The 23,132-nt window shown below is 40.9% G+C and overlaps 1 protein-coding gene across 3 annotated transcripts in view; it reads right to left on the bottom strand.

The window, feature by feature from the left end:
• Positions 1-23,132, bottom strand: part of VPS13D (vacuolar protein sorting 13 homolog D) — a 108,665-nt gene that overhangs the window by 8,439 nt on the left and 77,094 nt on the right. For all 3 annotated transcript variants that reach the window (XM_062622821.1, XM_062622819.1, XM_062622820.1), the window contains 2 exons: positions 15,836-15,968; positions 13,813-14,008 (listed from right to left, as the gene is read on the bottom strand). In XM_062622821.1, the coding sequence (XP_062478805.1) occupies positions 13,813-14,008; positions 15,836-15,968 (329 nt within the window). The remainder of the gene's footprint in view (positions 1-13,812; positions 14,009-15,835; positions 15,969-23,132) is intronic.

Below are 23,132 nucleotides of genomic sequence, written 5' to 3'. Positions count from 1 at the left end.
CACAACTTGATTTTTTTAACCTAAAACTTTGTTCTACTGTCTCAAGTTACGTTCTGTAAATAATAAGCAACACTGATGAAATAAAAAAGCTGCAGATTTGTAAAGCAGACGGTGGTGTGCCCACATCTGTGTTACATTAAACATGCACTCACCAGATTTGCTGATTCTTTTTTAATAAGCACACAAAGGCAACATAAGACAGAAATGCCCTCATGTCTACTAGTCACAGCAGGGTAGAGCACTGCTGAATGAAGACACAGAGATTGGAACTGGTGTCAGAACGTTGAGGCACACACTCAGTTCTTCACTGTTCAGACCAAGCTGAACACTGGAGAATCACTGCAGATAACTCCAGGCACACTAACAGCAGCTCACGGTGTTCATTGGCTGCCTTCTGCGTAACACCTCACACAACTCCTGTGATTCTGCTGTTCTGTAATCAAACAGATCACAACCTACTGAGGTAAGGAAGTTGTTCAGGCATTACCAGTGATAATTATTTACCAACTGTGACCAAAAAACTACACAAGACATCACATGTTTTACAGAATTGCTTATTCTTGTTCCTTCACTAATGTCACCATGTCAGGTTTACACTGTCAGGTTTATAGATGTGATTCTTGCTGAGATGCATACACAGTGGCTTTGAGAACAGTAACTGTTACTCATCTTTTAAGCGTTTTGGACCCAAACAATTTTCTCAAAGTGTACTTTTGACAAAGCCATAAAAAAAAATAAAATTAGAAGCTATCAAACTTTGTATTATCAAAGATGACAGTGTGCGAAACAAAACACTGCACTTCTAAAATAATATTCAGATGTCTATCTTTCATTTCCCCAGTATCACACCCAGAATAAAGCAACTTTCATTTCCCCAGTATCACACCCAGAATAAAGCAACTTTAGGAAATTTAGCAACATCTCCTGAGGAAGAAAAGCAGACAAGACAATTCTGATGTCAAACACAGTATCACTACAACTGTCCATTTAAAACGTGTATCTGTGGGATTTCCCGTCTGTCCTTGGTAAGAGAGCAGCACTGGCAACTACAGACCTGACCAAAGAGCCCAACTTGAGCATGTGTACAGACCTTGATCCATGATCAGCAGAGTGCAAGAACACCCCAGATCCTCTACAAACAGCTGTCAGTGCCAGGAGATGCAGTTCTGGTGCCTGACACTAGTATTTAATTGAAGAGGCTTCACCTGCTGTACCTGTACTGCATGTCTGGCACCAAGCCTTGAGTCCATTCCAGCTGCAGACACCAGTGGGCAGACAGGGCACATAGGCCCTCCAAAGAGCTCTGTGGCCACAGGGCTCTGTCCCACACTCTCTGGCAATGAAGTCTTCCAGTGAGATCTAGTTCTTGCTGCCACAGCTTCCAACAACTGTCATTGACTCATCACATTCATAAAGGTGTTCCAGTTTAGCCACCTCATCACCCCAGCCCATTCAAAGCAGTAACTTAGTGGTTCTGGAACAGCTCAGATTCTGTGAGGGTTTCCATTGCAAACTTGTTTTTTCAGGTTTGTATAAAATTTGATGAAAGGCTGTTCTGGGCTGTAACCTGGTGTACAGACTGCCAGCCTGGGAACAATTTCTATCCCTTGAAATAATTATAAGCTAACCTTAGTTCAAACAAAGGAAACCTGGCAGGTAATAGAAGCCGATGAAACAATTCCATGGCTGCTAGTATTTTCAAGATGTAATATCAATGTTACTTACTTGGCTCTGGAAAAAGCCTGCTTCATAAATACAGGGAGTGCTTTGCTGCAGTTCAGACCTTAAGAAGGGACTTGCCTTAGTAAGTTCAAGGAGGAATGGCCTTCCATCTTCTATCACAAGGTATGCAACAACTAAAATACATGCTGCAGTTGCTGGGGTTCAGAACTGGAATGCACCTGCAGCCTTAAGTACCACCATCACATGCACGTCATGTCCACAGAACACAGAATGAAGATGGTACTTGTCTCACAGACATGTAATGGGAGGGCTCAGTATAAAGCATACTCAAAAGTGCCACAATCAATTAAATGCTAAACAATATATACCTTAAAAATGAACCTGAGAGTTCAGCCATCACAGCAAAAAACTACACCTGATGCGGTCACACCACAGGGGCATATGGAAAACAAATGAAAACAAACATATGCCACTTCTAATTTCGTCTAAGATTTCATATCACCCCTTTACTAAAACCCCACTATTTCCATGATTTTGTTTCAAATAACAGAAATAACCTTTGCAGTAAGAGGGAACATCCCCTGAATTTACTGAGCATAAGGGGACAGGCAGCATTGGGGTTTATGTGCTAGCTGTCTGCAAGTGAGAGCATTAAATGACTTGGGCCTAACCTCAAAAAAAAACCATGACCATGTAGGTTTCATGTGGCTCTGCTGGCAGAGGGTGGTTATGCATTGCAAAGGGTTAAGTGCAGTTGCGTCCTGCCCAGCACTGGACTCTGGGGGAGCAGTTCCCACCAGGCAGATAATCTCTGGAAGACCTGGCTCCTGAACCCAGACCTGTGGCGGAATTCAGTCACTGTCTTGGACACAGATGCTTTTGAGGTGTGTTAAAAACACATGCAGCGCAGGCAGCTTGAGTGTTGGATTGGGCATTAGAATGTCTCAGTTAGATGCAAGAATGTGTAAAATCGTAAGCCAGACAGCTCCCTGCTGACTTCATATCTGAGGAAGCTTATATGCGTTTATTCCAGCAAATGCATGGAATATATTGTGCCTGTTAAATGTGTTCCCAAACTGCTAGTTTCAGGCAGAAACATGCAAATAAATAGTGCCTAGGGTTAAAACCTCCCACTTACAGTCAAATCCCTCCTCTTCTGAGGGATCTACCAGCTCAGATGCTCAAGACCTTTATTTGACCCAATATACCTTCAGGAGAACTGCAGCATGCTGAGGAAGCAACTGTTTATCATGTAGGCCATTCCTGCCAACATAGGGATGTAGCTCTTCTTCCCTGTCCCCTTTTCCTTTGTATACAACATCAAAACTATACTGAAAACTCTTCCTTGGGTGTATGACTGTGTACAACCTCTTTGGGCTTCAAGTTCAAAAGGAAGTGAGAGGAACTTAACTGCAACCTCAAGCATAACTTCTTTAAAACCAGCAGTGCAGCAGCTGCACTCACCCAAACGGCACATTCTCACAGTGTCTGTGTTACAAATCCAAGATAGATGTAAGTTGTGCGTGCCTGCATCCCAGCCAACTGCATGGCACTTCCACCAGCCACCCTGTGCATCTTTTGACACTTCCTCCCCTTCTGACTAATGGCTGTGCAGCAAACAAACACCTTTTCAAGCACTTTGATACCATCAAACTTAAGGAGTTTACAAAATACAACACTGTAAACGCTGTTATCCCTCTTTCCCAGACTTTGCGTGTCTTGGCAGAGTCATCACAGTGATGACAAGAGTTGTCACCTTCAACTTTCCTGTCTAAAAACATGTTGCAAAATGCTCCCATTCACTTCCTGATTCAGTGTAAAAGGTACAGTTCCTACCAGGGATTGCTTGGGAACACCCATCTGAAAAACAGGAGCTCAACATGCCTTGGTGAAGATTAAAGTGCCCAGGGCCATGGCATTATTATGGTGCCTCAGGGCACAGGGCAAGGAGGATTTAAAACTTGAGTACAGTCTGCTGGCAGGCAGGGCAGTGGAATAGATGGAGTGTTGGTCTAACTTCTGTACTGATGTTTATAATGGTCCCTTTTATAATGGTCCCCTCAAAACCATCAGTGCTAATGCCCATGTGATGTAAATGCAAACACAGCCACTTTACTTGAAGTGTAACAGGAATGTTTCCTTATTGTACTCCTACCTTCCTGGGAAAGCATTGTGCTTTCCCCACTTTGGGAAGAATGCAAACAAACCAGGACATCAGCTGCTAGGTGTGCACAAAGCTTCTGTGTGAAAGGAACTGTGATGACTCCAGGTGTTTTCTCTTCAGACTCTTTTATATACTTCTCAGTTAGTACAACCAGGCTGCAGCCAGCACAGCAGAGTCCTCCAGCACAAGCTTTACCTAACCAAGCTACTCAGAATTGTTTTGATTTTTAAAGTCAGCAGTTGCAAGAAAATTCAAATCAACTGTCTGTACTTACAGAACTGATACAGAGAATTCCACATGTTAACACCAACATTAGGTGATAAAATCATCTATATAAATACCAGCCACATGCTAAATGAGGTGACATCAAGGCAATAAATAGCTCCATCTGTACGAAAGAGTTTGTAGAACAACCCAGAAGACATCTTTGAACTAAGAAGTAACTATGGGTGAAGTAGTACTGGAAAAAAAAAATGGGTTGGATTGATTTTTTCTCTTTTAAATAAAACTCAGTTTTCTCGGATCACTTTATAAATCTGCTGCATGCTCCAAATCACACACACATGGATTTTTTTTTTTTCCCAAGTAAAGAGAGTTGAAGGTTTACATTTTTATAGCAATGTGACTATTTCTGAATGGCAGCCGTATATATTACATGCAGCGTGAGAGGGTTAAACAGGACAGCCTCAACTCTTTATAAACTTTTGCCCTCTGGATATGTACTCATTGGCTGCTGTACAAGACTTGAGCTGTATTACACGCCTTAACGATATGGTTCAACTGTCGGTCAGGCTTGGGGCCTGGCAATAGGCCAGACCGCAATCAATGGGACACAAACCTCCCCCTTTCAGATCATCACTAAGGCTCATATTATCTCCTTTTTGTCGTGCTGGTTAAATTTATGGAGCAGAACCTCGAAGCTGCATTCCTTGGCTTGGGCCGGCCCACGCGGGCCTCCCTTTGTTTGGTACTGTAAGCGAGGCGTGCTTTGGAGGATTGCAGGGTTGTTAGTTCAGGCACTGACTGTTTGCTCATGACTGAAATGAAAAGAGTTCAGTGGAAGGGCAAAAGGACAGCACAAGTGTAAAACCCCATCCCAGCAGGCCCTGGGCTCCCATCTACAGACACTGGACTAGGGCTGAGCAGAAAACCTCACCGACAATGACAAAGGGAAGGTCTGTCTAGAAGCAGGTACAGAGCCCAGCAGCACCTTAGTATGTACTTCACCACAAGGTCCCTCGCTTTACATAAGCCTGTAATTACTACATAAATATGAACCTCAACTAATGTGCCTTGAAATACCGCTTAGTGGTATTTTGCTTTAAAGCAATGAGCAATGCCTTACCTTCTAATTTGAAAATAAAACCTCGCAGTGGACAAACACTCCTGACCAACCACATGGTTTAGTATTTCTACCATTTTAAACACGTGGAGTAACCTCAAAGAAGCTGATGCCTGTGTATTTATTCCTCAGAGGAGGATGTGGCAAGTAATTCTAGTAAGACACAAAACTAGTAGAAATACAATATGTAGCACAGATTTTCATTTTGTATGTCAGAAATATTGCCTACATCTTTATATTTGGTCTCAGAACAGAAAAAGGCCACTTGCGAGCATGCTCAAACACTATCTACTCCCAGCTTTATCACTGTGGTAATTCAAGGCCACTCCTTGATACAGGTCAGAAAATTAAGGATGTAAAGAACCCTTTTAACATGATCTCAGGTGAAATAATGTGGAGTGAAAGCAAATGGAAAGACAACTTAAAAGATGGTGTTCCCGATACATGCAAGAGAAACAAACACATACACAGACCCTACCAAGGACTCTTACTGGGTATATGCATAACACAAGGTACCGTGTCCTCGTTCCTCAGTACAGATGTCGTTTGTGCTCACCTTCATCACCACTAGGACTAACAAAACCAATGCCCAAAAGGCTGCCCAACCCCATCGCCCCTGTGGCACAAACAGATGCAGTCAGTGCCCTGGCCAGCAGCTCCTGCCACTGCTGCTTTAGAAAGAAGCAAATAGACAACTGCTGGTTCCTGTTCCACTACACCAGTTTCTTCTTTCCTGCTATTTTTATGAACTAAAAATACTAGTAAGAGAACCAAAAAATACTATAAAACCCCACAGAATGTGCAGTCTGGTGATTTGTCCTGGTACATTCCAACAGCCACGTCTGTTTTGAATAAAGCTTTTGTTCATTTCTGGGGCACATACGCTTTCAACTTATCCCACCTAATTCCAAGCAAGTAGATTTGTGAATGGAAATTGTGGATACGTTATTGTCAGGTCTTGGGTGACTTTCCAGATTGTTCTGCTGATGCTAATGCATAAGCCTCAATTTTTTTCTTTCTCTAAGTCTCTCCAATTCCACTCTAGGAGATGCCACTGCAGACTTGTTTATTCTGCAGTGCTCTCCAATTATTTCAACCCAAGAAAACTGCTCCACAGAATACACCAAAACAGCAGCACCATTTAGCAAAGGGCTTTCCAAGTAAGAAGGATCTAAAAATCACATGAATGCCAGAAACCAGGAAACATACAGCGCAGAAAGAGGCATTCCTTTCACTTTTTTGCCTTGGTGACCAAAAGCTTGTGCTGAAATGTAAGATAATTTGACAAAATGTGAAGTATTTTCAAGGGAAATATGTTTTTCTTCCTGTTTGGATGCATTCCTTTGAGTCAATGGCTAAATACTGCCCTTGACAGCAGGCAAGTGCTATACCCACACTGTCCATTTCCAGAAACAGGAGCTTATGTGGCTCCTGTTCTGAACTCAGCAGTCCCAATTAACACCAAAGCCAGGCAAGTTCTTTCACCCACTGATAGGAACATACTTGCCTCTAGTTGTAATTTACCAAGGCACTAGTAAATATGTTGGTTATGTGGTGACTATCACAGTGGGAAGTTTGTATTCATTCATCTCTTTGAGACTATTTGTGGATATGAGTGGACATCTAAAGGAAAATGCAATTTCACATTTTATCCTAATCTGACTACTCACCATTATTCACTTGAGTTTTCACTCTTTCCCTCACAATGTTCCATTCCAGTGCCTCTGTCCCTTTCTGTTCTTAACCAACAGCCTGAATGCATCCAGGGTATCTTTCTGCCTTCAAATGTCAAGTTAAACACTATGGTTGAGTGGAAAAACTTTCTTTCTTACAAAACAGATGCTGACATTTAGAATGACAGCTTGGTCCCTCATAAAGCCTCCCTTTTTAATGTTACACATGTTACCAGTGGTGAACCCAGCAGTTTTCTTAAACCAAGCTTTTGTTCAGTTGTAGCAGTAGGAATACATTCTGACATGGCAAAGCAAAAAGGCTTTAAACCAAAGAAACTGCACAAGCTTTAACTAAATGTTTAGCACTCCCTACTGGAATTTAAACCATCCAGAGCTTCTTTGCTAATATGCAGGGTGCACTAAACCCCAGAAGTACAGTGTGAAGGGAGCACTTATGAACCTCAGCAACTGTAACCCTTAGGCTTCAAAAACTGTCTTTCTACAAACAGCTAAAGTGTTTGCTTCCAGGTTTCCTTTCTCAGCCCCTGCTACTCCAAGTGTAGCTTGTAAGATACTACTTAATAGATCTGTAAGTATGTAAATACATCAACTTAACAGATGTAAAATGCAAGACCTGTACAATTAAACATGGCCTAACACTGGCCAGTAATTGATATTTTTTTCCTAAAACCTCCTTTTACTTAGAACATTCATATATAGCAGATGTGAAAGTAACCAAAACTGTACAACATTAATGAAGTATGCTGTAGGTCCGAACTGTGAGCTTTTAATTCCACTCCTTCCAAATAGTTCCATTGAGTCAAGTTAAAATAAGGGGACAAAGACACCCAACTGTAACGACAACTTACTTCACAAACACTCTGAATGTCAACGGTATCTGGTAATGCAGACACCTAGGAAGGAGCTTCTGGAAACATTACTCAGGCCTAAAGTAAGGTATCTGTAGTCATGCACAAAAAGCATTACAGTTTGGTTTTGTGACAGGTACCAAAAGGAAAGGGAATGGGCTCTGTTGGCACAGAGCTTTGGATCTCCACATCATCTGGACCCCTGGGGGTGCTGAGCAGCTAACAGTGCTCTCCTGCAATGAACCAACGTATGGTTCTGAAATAGTGACACTTTTATACGTATGGTTCTAGAATTACAGACTCTGCAATAAAATATTATTAAGCAAAATGAATGTTTTAAAGGTTTGTCTTTCTTTGATAGTCATGAAAACTACATGCAACAGAGTAATTTTCTCCAATCATGCATAGCAAATTCTGCTGTACTGTATGAGTATGTAGAGATTGAGAAGTGCAGTCAAGTGTGGGATGGCAGCACACTCCATCCCCAATTCTTACGATTTTAGGCACTCCAGAAAAGTAACCACATGCCTCAACTGCTTGGATTCTTTCCACAGAGTTCTGAGGGGCTGTAGACTGGTGGAGTGAGTATGCAAAGCAATCCTGCCAGGATTCCACTCCGAGTCACATATAATAATTACCTGAGACTTCCCTGACAAAAAGCCGTATTAGTTCCCTGATGTACAGTACATAAGACTTACTGCTGTACAGTCTAGGAAAGACCACACTTCTCTATCCTGAGTCATTGCTTTCGAAATAACTCTGGGGAAAAGCAAGAAAAAATCAAATCATTCTTACAGAAAGCTGTAAGAAAGAAAACCAGTCACAGCTACAAGTCAGATGGGTCAAATGGCAATGAGGAACAAATGAAGAGGCAAAAGGCACAGAGAAGCATTTCTGTTAATTCTTAGGGTAACTCTATTTATATAATCATAGAATGGTTTGGGCTGGAAAGGACATTAAGATCACCTAGCTCCAACCTCTGTGCCATGGGCAAGGGACACCTCACCCTGGACCACGTCACCCAAGACACTGTACAACCTAATTTCTATTACCTAGAAATCATTTCAGGTTCTGGGTTCTGGATTATTCTCTCTTTCTAGTTAAGAAACTAAAATAGCTGAGGTGCATTTTCAGAAAGAAAAAAAAACTTTAAGGTTTTGAGATTAAATTGTCCATACTGAAGAGGTGCAGGGCTGTGGTTAAGGAACAACTTACCCTCCAGAACATCTACACCCTCTTCCTCAGTGAGCCAGAGTGGGCATTTCAGGAACAGAGCTACAGGAAGTTATCAGTGATAAATTAAAAGTGAATAGAAGACTCCTGAGCAGGTAAAACTGGTAACAGAAAGTGATTAAAGTTTCAAGGGGGAAGCATCTGCTGAGGTGCTGCAAAATGTCTGGGCACAAACCCAGGCTTGCCTAACTTTAGGGCTCCAGTAAAGGCAGCATTTAAGATCATATTTAGAGAGGACAAATGAGGAGGCTTTTAAAACTCCAGTGAGGACAGTGAAGTACTAAAGGACCTGAAGAGGTCAGAAATATGGCAGGAAATGAAATACGATTCAACCTACAAAATTGCAACCTGGTTCATCTGGGGAAAAATAATGCCGTACACAAATATGAAATGACAAGGAGATACTTGCAAAGAAGTAAAATAGAATAAAATACAGGAAAAAAAACTGAGGGAAAACAGTGAGCAGGCAACTGGGTATGCGTTTGCAATGTGATATGCCAGTAAACCCAGCCAGCACAGGCTTGGATGACTTGCAGAGCACAGCTTGTCACAGAGCAGGGATGTGACAGTCACTTTTCATGCAGTGCTTATGGGAACTTACAGACTGGGGGGATTTCAAAGCAGCTCAACAGCAGCAATGGAAGAATCTGCATACACTAATGACAGAAGAATGGAAACCATAAAGTCAAGTTTGACAGTGACTGAAGGTGGGGCCAACACTGAGGAAAAGCCAACACCTACAGCCATTTGACAGAGTGCCATAGGAATGAAATGGACAAACCTGCTCAAAAGAAAACAGATCATTATAAAAAACGTGATATCCCACTGGGAAAAGAGGAAAGAGGGTATCAAGGAAATCATACTGCCCAAGTCATTCACAGATCAGAGCAATGAATCAACTAAATTGTCTTGTGTAGCATTTCCAGATTTACACAGCACAATGAGTATCAGCTAATAAATACATTTTCTCTCTGGTTTCTACCATGAAAATCTTAGGAAGGGCTTACCAGAAGAATAATACCTCCTTCACCAGAGTCGTGGCCCATACACATCTGACATTACTGTGAAGGCTCTTGAAGTCAGATCTCGATTGAGTCTAGTGGTCAGGACAGAATTTGTGACACATAGAGAGGTGTTAAGGTTCAAACCATGTTTATCTATAAAATTTGAGAACCTTGAGGACATACTGTGCAGTATATAAGCTGAGCTGGTGTTCCATATAATTAGGTCCAGATTTTCTGCTTCTTCTGCGTACCACTGATGCTCATCCTCTCAACTCTACTGCTTTTGACATTGCAATCAAAGTCACAGCTCAGAGAAAGGGATGTATAACCAACCAAAAAAAAAACACATGCTGTTGACACTGACTCAGACTTTGCAGCCTGGTTGCACATTTCTGAGTGATGACATGGAAGTGGGGAACTAAAGAACAATGAGCACAGGCTACTGCTTTCCAGATGGAGTACAGCTAAAAGAAACAAATATTTACGTAAGAATTTTCTGTGCCCATTCATGGCTTGCCAGCCCAAACTGTTCTTTACTAATGTAGTCTAGTTCACACTGACAGAATTCATTTGAATTGGGTAGGTTGTGAAGTTACCTCCTTACTTCTAAGTTTCACCTTGTGACTATCAGAAAACACCACTAACTGCTGCAACAGCAGGACTAATCTTAAACTTGCACTGACCTGGCAGAAGCCTGAGAGAAAGTGTGATGGCAGTTTCCTGCACTACTCGGTAAGTTAGACACATGTCTAAATATAAATGTTCTTTCCTTGTGCTGCACTAAAACTTAAAACACATTTCCAGGAGCGAACTTTCCAAGCATATCTAGAGACATAACAGATTTCTTGTTCTGAACTGGCCTTTAAGGCTTTTGGCAGTATATGACCAATATGGAAATAATCAGAACTCTCGTATGTGACACTGGAGCACTTGGAACACATAAACCCCACCCAAATAAAGGTTTCGAGTCCCAGTCATTAGATGTACACTGCATTGTCACAACTATTTTATGCTCCCCTCTGCATTAAAATTGAGAAGTATTAAGCCAGCTTTACTCATAAATAACAAGCATAATAAATTATATGATTACATAATAAGTTATAAGATTAGCCTTGAAAAAGTCCAGCCTAAAGTCACATTTAAGAAGTACTTTCTTGCACTGTAAACCCATTGCCTTTTCCACTATCACCATCAGCTATAAAGCCATTGTCTGCATCTCAGCCCTGTTAGTTTGGCTCCATTTTCCACACACACGGATTGTGCAAGCAACACAAACCAGCACATTCTGAAGCCAAAAGAGACTCGTGTCCTTGCAGCAGCATCACAGTAACACCAGCTACAGAGTCTTTCTCAGAGTTCTATTCAATTCAGTAACTTAGCTGGAATTAGAACGTGCCTTTTAGGAAAACCTACAATGTCAATTAAAATTCTTCATCTCGCCCAAAACTGATCGGTTGAAGCCAAACAGCTTAAATTGAGGGCTTTTTAAAAATTCAACCATGTCATTAGAGATTTGCAAGGGGCCTGTAATTTAGGGTTATGCATCATGCTATTTAAATGCAACTGGAATTAACTGGTTGACTCAACTCTGCGCCAGTACTGGAAACCTGCACACAGTCTCCAGATAAGGTCAGGCCGCTCTTACCACACTTTTAACTCAGGTTCTTTAAGTGTTCAAAAGGACTCTGAGAATCAGTTACCACCATAAGCAGGCATTCCAGGGTTAGCTGGTGCTGTGTACTTAGTTTGGAGAAGCCGACACAGCGCAGCATGCAAAAACATTGTGTTCAACGGAAGCCAGCAGCTTGGGCCTGGAACACTGTTCAGCTTTCATTCCAAACCACGCATATTTGAACAGTTAACAAATGCGGCAGGGGGATAGTGGTACACAGCAGCCCGAAACACATACAAATCCTTTGTTGGTTTGGTTTTTTTTTATACCCCCAAAAGAACAATTTTGTTGCTCCATTATATAAGCACATAAAAAAACCCCAAACCAAAAAAAACAAAACATGAGCACAAAGTTGCTTATAGGTGGTGGCGTGGCTTTGGGTTTGTTCCCCCCCCCCTTAACTACATAGTCTCAAGTACATTTTTTTATCCAAAGAAATGTTTTCATCAGATTTTACAGACTGGAGAAGTAACTGAAAAAGGGTTTTCTTTCTTTTTTGTTCTGTTTCCACTTGCAGAAGGTTGCTGTGTCATAAACTTTTTGCAGGGCATGTGCAGACATTAAAATCAGTTCACTGTGCCCATCTATGACAACAGTATTTCAGAATCTAGTGGAAGCAAAACTGTGGTTCAGCTCATCTGTTTTACCCTCATCTCTTAACTGACAGTGAACAGGGTAAAAGGAAATTTGTCACACAGGCAAACACAAGAGATAAGGTAGTTGGAGGCTCTCCCTTTCCCAGCTGCTGTCTAATGTGTCAACTGTTGATAACGTCACTGCTACTGTATAGAGGCTGTATGTCACAGAAGTATGTCAAACATGAATTTCAAGTGTGTGTGTGTGTCTTGAAGCAAACAATAATAAAACCACAGCTCAACTAGTAAGACAACTAACAGTACAGCCAGGTGTGTTTCTCCCCACCTCTGAATCAATCAATCAACCTACCTGTACAGGCACAAAATTAAGACACATATGAGCAAAACAGTAGATGTGGTTTCTCAGGGATGCACTTAAGAGTTCTTGTGTAACTCTCTGTATGCACATGTACTTACTGAGTTGTATCCTTGACTTCTTGGTTTTACAAATCAAGCTAAGTATCAAATACAGAACACGTACACATGTGAACACATCCATTTTCACAGCAAAGTACACTTAGGTTCATTCTTCAAAGCTTCCTGCACCTCACTCACACTTCATCAACCTCATTGTTCTTTACTGAAACACTGACAATGGGCACGCCAGGACTCCAAGTGAGGCATAATAAAACACAGGAAATGGAAAAGCCAAATGGGAAGACAAGAAACCCCAACATTTTGCAAACATTTGTCTCTTACTTTCTGACAATAAAATGTACTTGGGATTGTCTTTCACTTCTTCAGCACACAAGATCTCACGTACATACATCAGGACTTCCTGGCATAGTAGTGTCATACAAAGTAAACTCCTGGCAACAAACAGTAAGAAGAATCTCCTCTCAGAAAAGCCCTCTGGAACTTGTCCCTTTCCCTCTTCCACATTCACAGTCAGTGCTAATGAGCATCCATTTATTTTAAACATAATCATTGTGTTTTGTAGAGAGCACATGAAGCTTGTAACCAAACACAGGAAGTAAGACAAAACCTCTGTCCTGATGTGCTGACAGACAACACCCCCACACACAGAGGTAAACAGGACATTACTGTGGACATAAGGGCATTAGCCACACTTCCTGTAAGTGAGAACCACTGTACAAAATGAAAATTGGAAGGTAACGCTGTACTGTATACCAGAACTCTTCAAACTGTTTTTCTACACAGCTAAGTGGAAGCTGGAGGTAGAGGAGGGAGAAGAACACTTCCATTTCAACTCTGTGTAAGGATTCCATGGTAGAAGTTTAATGTCATTCCCTATAGCCTTTTGAAAATTTTGCTTTCATCTAATGCTGTATCTGAATAATTCCTATTTTATGTTGTAGCTTTTCTGTTCAAATCTCACTCTTGCTATAGTAATGCCATCTATTGCAAAAAAAGCAAACTGAATGAAATGGGCTACATCTCTAATAATGGCTCATAGCAAATTCAATTAAGCTATTGTTTTTTTGGGTAAAGAAAGATAACCAGATCAGAAGTTGCAGCAGGTATTAATACATATTTTCACAGTATTATTGACCAGAAATATAAACTGCTCACTGACCTGGGGCCACTCAGAGTTGCTGTGTCCCTCACTGCCTGTGCAGTTTCCGATGCAAAGTCCAGAGCCCCAGCTACAGGTTTGGTTACTGTGCCCACCAGCCCTTTGCCAAGGCCCGATATGAAGCCACTGACACCTCCTTCGGTCTTCACACCTTCCACAGTTGAAGTTATTACACTTGTCAGTCCTCCAATGATTCCTAGCAAAGAGAAGAACAGCACAGTAGGCCACAAGTGTTGCCTCAAAGCATCAGAGAGCCTTGCACAGCTGGTGCTGTCTGGCTCAACCATCTACTGTGCACCCTGATGGAAACATACTGGGCATTTAATGTAACGCAAAAACTGTGTCAAAATGGGTTACGTGAGCTCGACTTTATATTCTGTATATGCACACATGTAGGCACAGACAATAATAACCCACAGAAAAAAATCTAATTAATCATTAAATATGTGTTTTTAAAAATATTTCTATGTGGTTTTACTTCCCAGCTGTACTTATACTAACAGTCCTCATCTATTCCTGAGGTGAAGCAGTTACTTACAATCTGACAACATCCTGTTACCACAAAAGCTTATACAATTTGAGACAGAAAATAGAAAAAGTGCATGTCTCCACTGGAAAAAGTGAATTCAAAGTGGCCCCACATGATTTTAGCTGTGATGCTGTGGACACATTTCTGTGCATATCTTCATTGCAGGCAACCTGAATGCTCTGAAGAAATCAAGAGCCTGCTGAGGCTTCAAAAGACTTGAAACAGTTCACTTGATCTAAGAACCTGTTTTACAGATTTCCAGTCTTGGGATGATGTGATTGCGTTGTTTTTAGTGCACTAGCTTAAGCCCCTATGTAAAAACACTTCCCACCATTCGGCTCTTGAGCTTCCAGCAGCCAGGCATTCTCCTATGGTCTGTAACTAAAATACAGTTCAGACAGCACCTTCACTCCCAAACTTGAGGAGCACAGAGTATTTAAGTCCCTTCTCTTGAGTAACTACAGTTTATGGCTAATTCCTGCATTTCAACAGATAGGATTTAGCAGATATTTGCTCTTTTGAAAAACAGTGAACAAAACTGAATAAGGAGCATTTAAAAACTCTACAGAATTAAGACTAAAACAGTCCCGTAAGTTAATGGGTAATACAACACAATTTCAGCATTTTTCCAATATAACTGATACCAGCCTTTATGGCACACTGCTATGAGAGAAACCTCTCATGATCCAGTTAAATACATACAGTGTCTCCTTATGACAGAAGCCCAGCACAAAGACTTTTGCTCAGCACAGATAAGATTGCTGCTTTAGTGAAAGCCAGATTAGCTTCACACAGCCTGCAACAGTTGCACTAAAAGAATGACATTTAAACAAACTGAGTCAAGATGCTGCAAAATATAAATATTTGAATATTTGATTTAAACTTGGCTTGTATTGATTTAACTTTCTTCAACAGATAAATCACCAGCCAAATCGATGTGAGATGCTGGCCAAATTAAGACTAGTCCACTGCCTTTTACACAAATTCATCTCTTTTGTTCTTAGTAGACTTAACACTCCCCCCCCCCCCCCAAACAACAATACAACCCAACTGGTGAAATGCTACTTTAAACTGATTTACTGGTTCTGAGGAACCTCAGGTTTCTGGAACTGAAAGCAAACAGAAGACAGCTACAATCCAGTTGTACTCACTTGTATTTTAATGTCTGGCCCTCAAGAAACCTGTTTGCATGGGTATTTTATGCCTCCACAAAGAAACGGAAGTTTTGGATGAACTTTCATTGAAGCTTTATTTTAATTTGCTGAAAAACTCTTAGTTACATGTGAAAAGACTTCTCTCTTAAATGTAGTTTCTGTCAACATAAGAATCAAAGAATCCCCCCCACCCCACTCTGCAAACATACCAATTCAAACATAAAGCCTGCAACAGCTCCACATCCCTGGCTTCAAATAATCACCCAAGGGTAATGCAAACTTTTCAGTCTCATCATTGCTTTTAAAAGAGAAATGAATTAAAACTGCAGCTAAGGCTTACCATGTGCAAGTCCATGGATTCCAGCCACGAGATGTTCTCCACTAGTTGCAGCATGATACCGGATGTATTCTCGTTCAGTCTGATGTCTGCTATCCATTGTCTTTCCTAAACCATCTGACAAGGTCCCAGCAAACTGCAAGAGAGGAACCTTTTCTGTTATTAAAAGAACAGAAGTTGTTTCTCTTATGCACACTTACTGAAGAAAACACCCAGATTCTAGATGTGAAACACAGATTTATACAGTTCCTGTTGTTACATGCGCTCAGTCACGCCATGAAAAAAGCTCTGAAGTACATTAAGCTGCTGCAACTCAAATCCTGAGGTGAAAGGAAAAACTGAGTAGGTGCCCACTGCAGTGGTCAAGCCAAAATAAACGAATCCTGCACCAAAACAAATGCCAGTGACCCAACTCTAAACTTCCAAAATGTCACGAGAATGTTATTTAGAGACAAAGCTTTTCTCCTCAAAGATGTCAAAAGCTTCAAGGCAAATATACCCGTCATGAAACTAAAACATTTGCAAGAGTTAATTAAATTGTTTTTAGCAACACAATGTAGAAGTGGCTCTGTTGTGAGAGGAGCTGTTGGAAGAGCACAGTGATACCCACTGCAGCACATGGGGTGAACCAGTGAAAGAGAGCTCCATTGGTAAGCGTCCATGGGTATTACACACTGTAAAAAAAAAAGTCTAAGGGGAATCCTGAATATGTATGTGTGGGAAGCGTTTTAACTCCTCACACGTCAAACAATGTGGAGGAAGACTTGAGATATACTTAGAGATGAAAGAGAGCATGTAAGTCCAAACAGGATTTGTTCTGAGAATTCCGACCATTACCGAGTATGAGTCAATGAAAAAGCACCAAATAAAAATGATCTATTGTGATGTGCTGACCTTTGGCATGATGTAATCAGATATAAACCAGAAGCTTGGTGGAGGGAGGGAGGGAGGCAAGAAAAGGAGACAGAAAACCTGAAACCTTACCTCATATTGAGGACTCCTAGCAGGCATTTTCCTGAAATAACCTCCAAAATACAGCTATTTCTGGTTCTATGTAGGTGGTCATCTCCTGTACCTCCCTCAACCAGCAGCCTTCTTCCAAGTTTCTAACAATAAATGGACTTCTGCTGGAATGATAATTTAATGCTTTGCTGTGTCTTAGACTAGGGCTGGGGAATGTTCCAGGTGCCACATGAATGTGCAAGGTACTCAATGGCTGCAGCAATGGTGAAATCATCACTGTCCTGTGTGATCAGAGCTCCCCTATCATAAAGGCTGTGTACAGATTCTTCCCTACCTGTTGCTCAGCTCTGCTCTGTTGCAGGTACTATCTTCTTTGCATCCCTATTAGTAGTATTAAAAAACCCTCTGTGATTAAGGTTTCTGCCACCTTAGGAGACAACTAAAACCTGCTGTGAAATGCTGATTCTAATAGATCTAAAGATGAAACAAGAAACAAACAGTTAATTAATGTGCACCATGCAACAAGGCTCCCCTCCTTTTTCTGCCATTATTTCCAAGGCTGCGTTTCTTTTTCACTGATGATACCACGTCCTGGGTTTAGATCTTTCTTTGCAGCTGAAAGACAAACTAGTCCAGTGGCTCCAATTATCTAAACAAGTAGACAACAGGAATGAAAATGAAATCTCATGACCCTTCTTGTGACTTGATGACACAAACACTAACCAGAACATAGTGATCAGGGACTGAATTACTTCTGACTTCTTTGTGAACCTCATGTAGATGTTAGTTTTTTTTTTACAATTAGCCTGGAAACACAAATCAACCTGAAGCTACCTTTTAACCATGTTTAAGGCGGGTGGGTTTCTGGACAAATGCTTTAAGAAGATTAGAGTAGTTGCTATAAAAAGACTCAATAAGCATTCAAAATTCAAACTGCATTACGGAATGTGCCAAGGCCTGAAAAAGATTTCTCAAGAACACATTTTAAAAGTTACATCAGTGCATGATGAGCCAGACAGCAAGAATAAACCAACTTACTAACAGTGGTCAAAATAGGGGAGCTCTCCTTACAGCTCAGCTCATTCCTCCCCTGCCTAAATTCACCAGATCCACCACACCAGCTTTTCCAATGACTATCGTCCAGTCTTTCCTCAGACTTTCCTTCCTCTGTAAAGAAGAATCTGACACCTAATAGTCAGTAACAAGCTGGTTTAGTGTATAGCAAGAACTTTAATGTAATAGTAAATTACTCTCTTAGTGAGGAGGAAAAAAAAAAATTATGTGCATATGGTTTAAAGTCCTTGTCTCCTTTAACTGCAAAACCAAAGTTAAATGGAGACATTTCTGTTTCTGTTATTTAGAAGTAACACTGAATTGTAGCTGTAAATAGAACAATTTAACAATTCTAATGTACCACAAAATGTTTCCATTTTGCCATGATATAGGTGAAAAAAATCTAAACTCAACACACATTAATTATGAAACATGAACTTCATGTTGAATCACTTTTTGACACCCCTCCTCCTCAGGTACTGTTTGTTTTCTGTCCTCATTTAACAAACTTTCCCAGCCATCTGCTCCATTTGTACCAAACCCAGTGGGTTCCCTCAGTGAGCACCCAGGAATGGTCTCTCCTGAACAATGCAGGTTCAGACTGTAGTGGCACTGTTACCCTCACTCATGACTGTAACAAGACTTACACCATCTCTTGTACTGTCCAATGGAGATAAAACCATGTGAGTGAAATAACTGATGGAGGTACCAGAAATTTCTAACCATCCTTTTCAGTGCACCTCAGAAATACTGTCCCTGAAATGGCTTCTGAAGCCTATTTCAGCCAATGGGATTATTTCTCTATATAAAAAGGAAATATATAAAAAGAAAAATAAAGATTTCTATGATTAAAAACCCAACCAACCATTGTAAATTTAAGCACTTTAAATCCAACTTAAACTTTGAAGAGAGATTTGAACATGTTAAAGCACAAAGGCAGACTTCCCTTTCCTCCCTCAGATATGTCTGGCTTTTAGGTGCCTCCTTTGACAAGTGCAATATTAAATACTGAGATACTAGGCCTTGTGGAAGAGCAGTGATTGTGGCTTATTGAGCTGTTAACCCAGGCATGCAGAAAATAAGTCTCCAGATAAACAAAGGTGACACCAACAGTTTGATCCACCCTTTTGTTAATAAGGTGTGACCTGGTAACTTCAAAGCTTACTTAAGACCACATAAATGCCAACATAGCTAAATACAACAGTCTGCCAAACAAACATGAAACTAATCAAGTGACTTCTAAAAACCAATCTCCCTCCTCTATCCTAATTTTCACAATGAGTTCTTTGCCTGTGTGCCAGTGAAAAAAGAAATTAGCAACTTGGTCTTTTACCTCTGCATTTTTCCCTGTTTCAGATATCCTTTTCCTTGAAATGGAATTCCATCAGGATACCTCAGTACCAGGTAAGTTACCTGCTTCTGAACCAAAAGGCACATGACAGCATTACTGATGCAGCCAGCCCACACACCAGGTACATGAAGGTGGGTATTTTGTCAACCTGGCATCCCCAAACAAAGCGAAGTGTGGATCTACTCACTGAAAGTTCTGTCATTTCAAGTACTAAAAATATTTCACCTTATCATTAAGATGCACTGCTGAATGCTTTGCCTCATCCATTCTACCTGGACAGAAAAAGCTCTCCAAAAAGCTCCAGCCCTCTGAGCATTTGGCCACCTTCCTCCACAGATCCTCTCATTCTCCTCTGACCTTTTTTGTCCCCAGAGCAGAAGGTCTCTCCTGGATTCCCCCTCTGCAGAGAGACACTGATCTTTTCTTCCAGGTCTACATTCTAAAGACACTTGAACACTGGTTTTCATCCCACACGGGTTCACTTACGATGTGATGCTACCAACTGGTAATGTACTGCAAGCAGAAAATACACCCCACTGCACTTCATTAACCTAAGCCCATGGGGTCTAACATAAACTGATCCTCTTGAGGCAGGTGAAGTATTTCCCTCCAAATTCCAGGACATTATGCTACTGTGAGCTCTATCTTTGGAACAACATATAAACCACTCTCAGCATTTCATGATTACTGGGAATGCTATTACACTGCTCTAAGCCTGGGGCAGGCTGGCCTGAGCCGCCGCCTCTGCAGACTCCAGGAAACAGGAGAATCATCATCCCTTGTTTTACATTTACACAGTGTCACCAATGAATGCGACCCATCCACCATGATCTGCAAAAGCAGTTCAGATAGTATCTGTACAAGAAAATAATCTCATGTTTTGTGGGTTTTTTTGGTGTTTATTTTTAAAGGCCCAATAATAAGGAAGTTGCCACAATGACTTGTATCCCTGTTTCAAGCAACAGAAATAAAACACAAACAGCCACATGCAGTGCTTGTGAATCAAAGCTGGTGCCAAACAATAAGGCTCTTTGGGCACAGGAAGAATTCAAAGCAAATGAAAACTAACTCTAGACTTTGTACTGTATGTTCCCTCTATGCCAGATGTGTGAAGCAGACAGCATGGAAATAAGGTTTAAGTCATCTTCTAAAGTCTTGTTAAGCTCTTGGCACTGCGTGGTCATCTAAGGACATCCCAAACCGATAAATACACAATTGTGACTTTAGTCCAAACATTCCATTGTAATTCTAACTTCAGAGAATGGTACAAATATTATTGACTGAGCAAACCAGAACATTCCACGATGGACTCTTAAGGGAGAAAGTGATGAAACAGGTCAGTTATAATTTCTGTGTAAAGCTCACAAGGAGTTGCATTTGAAGTAGAAATCACAGGGTTTACTCAGTTCTCACCTTGGCTTTGCAGAACTCATTCTTTGTTGAACTGCATTCAACTGTCACTCAAACCAAGCACCTTTCAAAGAGACCTTGAACAACACATATTGATGATGTTCACAGTTATCTTCAATAATGAAAGCTGACTCTCAGAGACTAAAGCACAGTTACTTCAGCAAGGTAAGATAAGAGTACATAAAATTTACTTAAGTTAGGAAGTCTAATGTAAACTCTGAATTATGTCATCTTTGCTTCTCACACACACTCATACATTTTCCAAAACATGAAAATCCCTAGTCATGATGATTAAAAATCATTCCACAGTTTCAACATTAACTCCTGTAAATATAATTAACTGTCCACATGAAAGAGAAGAGCTGCTCATAGCAGGAAAGAAAGACTGGATAGGTAAAGAAACAACAGTGATTATCAGATATCTGAATGTGAGTTCTGTTAAACACATTCTTCCTTGCAGCCTTAAGCAGGAACACTGTTTCTGGAACATCATCTTCCTCCCCTCTGCTCCCTTGACATTTATCTTCCTTCTGATGTATTACGAACAGAAGCAACAAGGATCTCAGATGACTTGAAAGGAAATAACATCTCAAATCAGTGCATACTGTGAACCTAACATTAAACCCCAAATAAATATATACACACGGTAAATATTAGCTGGAAAATACTGTCACATTTTGCCCCAAAACATATATTCTTACATATTACAAAATGATTTACAGATCATTATTTTTTCAAGTTTTAAACCAAACACTAATAAGCTGCCTTTCTACCATGCAACAATGATCTGTTCCTTTAGGTATAGCTTCTAAATACATTTAAAATAAGATGTCAACATTTATTTTATATGTATTTAAAACAGCATAAAGCATAGCTATAAATTATATAATGAACTCAAGTAGATTGATAGTATTAGGAACCAGAGGCTACTTTGAGTATCCCACTCCCTTCCCTGCTGAACAGAAGTTGTGCCAGTTTCTGTTCAGGCAAGTGATTAAATATAATGGACTATGTCTGAATGTTCAAAATCTAAATGTAAATTTAATCCCTTGTGGCTACTTGCCTTGTAGCAGTATCGTTAATAATCACCTTGATGATTTTGTACATCTCTCCAACCTGTTCCAGTTATTTTAGAGGAAGCCAGTTTTTATGCTGACTTCCAACAGTAAAACAAAATTCAAAATTGAGCATTTATTTCACTATATTGAAGAAAAAATCATCACAGTGTACACGTGACATCCATCCATGCTGTTAGGGTTTGTGCCTAGAGAAGGGCTTTAGAGCAGTAAGCCAACCTCAGATGGAATGAAAGCACTTACATGCTTAATTTTACAAACTGGATGTCAGTAAGCAGACAACAGCTTCCTCCCTCACATCACGGTGGCCATTTCTGCATTACACCAGGAGTGAAAAATGAAATGCTTTAAGTATGTGAAGCAACAGCAGGTGTTTGTCAGATCTGCAGGGCCTAGCTATGTAAGTTGTACCACAAACTACTTTTAACCACAGCTCCAGTCAGTCTCTTAAGAGTTACTCAGATATTTAATCAGAAGAGTTTGTGAATTCAGGTGAATTTGGATGCCATAGATTTTTACACTTCCCTTTACACTTGCACACATACCTAGGTCAACTATTAAACCCAGTCGTGAACAGAAAAGACAGTTCAAACTGAGCCCAAAATACATTTTTAATCAAGACAAATTGTGCTGAGAGAAATGTATAGTGGAGCTGGGTCTAGGACTGACACTCTTAATTTAGAACATACAAAATGCTATCATAAGCTTCTCATTTTAAGGGAGATATAAACTTTGACCCTCTCTAAATTACTGACAACCAAGAGGAGGCAACAGTTTTTCCCACTGACCAAATATATGCTCCTTGAGATTCTGGGCCGCATCCTCCCCCACTATTTATGTCATATAACCCAAGTTAAGATTTAATTATCTCACATCCCATCGTTAACTAATCTTCCTAATGCAGCCTGACAGCAGCATGTTGGCTGGGTGATCTCTGACGCCCCCAGCACACTGCTGTGTGGATGCGGGATGGGCCAGGGTCCCAAATCCTGTGGTTCTCGCCATACTGGAGACTGGCAGGTTCCCTGGGCCCCCCCCCCGAGCTGCACCAGCAGGTGCCTCTGGCCATGGGCTCGTGTTACGGGGCTGAGCGAGTGATCCCTGCGGGAACTCCGGCTGCTCTCACAGACACAGAAGGCAGCAAAAGTCCACAGCGTGAACTTGGAATGACCCCAGTTGCAGAGTCACCGGCGGGTTCATCTGGAGGACAATTGCGCTTTATTAAACAACTAATACTCTTAACAGATAACTCCCCTCCCCCCAGATTTAACTCTTGCAGAGCTTTAAGGTCTTCCTGTTTGTTTATTTTAGGGAATGGAGTTATTTGCTTTTCTCCAACCCCCTCCTTAAAAGCCTTTCTGTACACTGAAAACCCAGGAAAAAGCTTGGAGGGATCTAGTTCAGTTTCCAGAGTTAACACCTAACAACAACATACTTAGCATAGCAG

This window comes from Pezoporus occidentalis, unplaced genomic scaffold (genome assembly GCF_034315485.1).
Source record: "Pezoporus occidentalis ecotype Australia unplaced genomic scaffold, CSIRO_AGI_Poc_V1 ctg249, whole genome shotgun sequence".
In the NCBI taxonomy this organism is placed as follows: Eukaryota; Metazoa; Chordata; class Aves; order Psittaciformes; family Psittacidae; genus Pezoporus; species Pezoporus occidentalis.
This window is presented reverse-complemented; position numbering and strand designations above follow the sequence as displayed.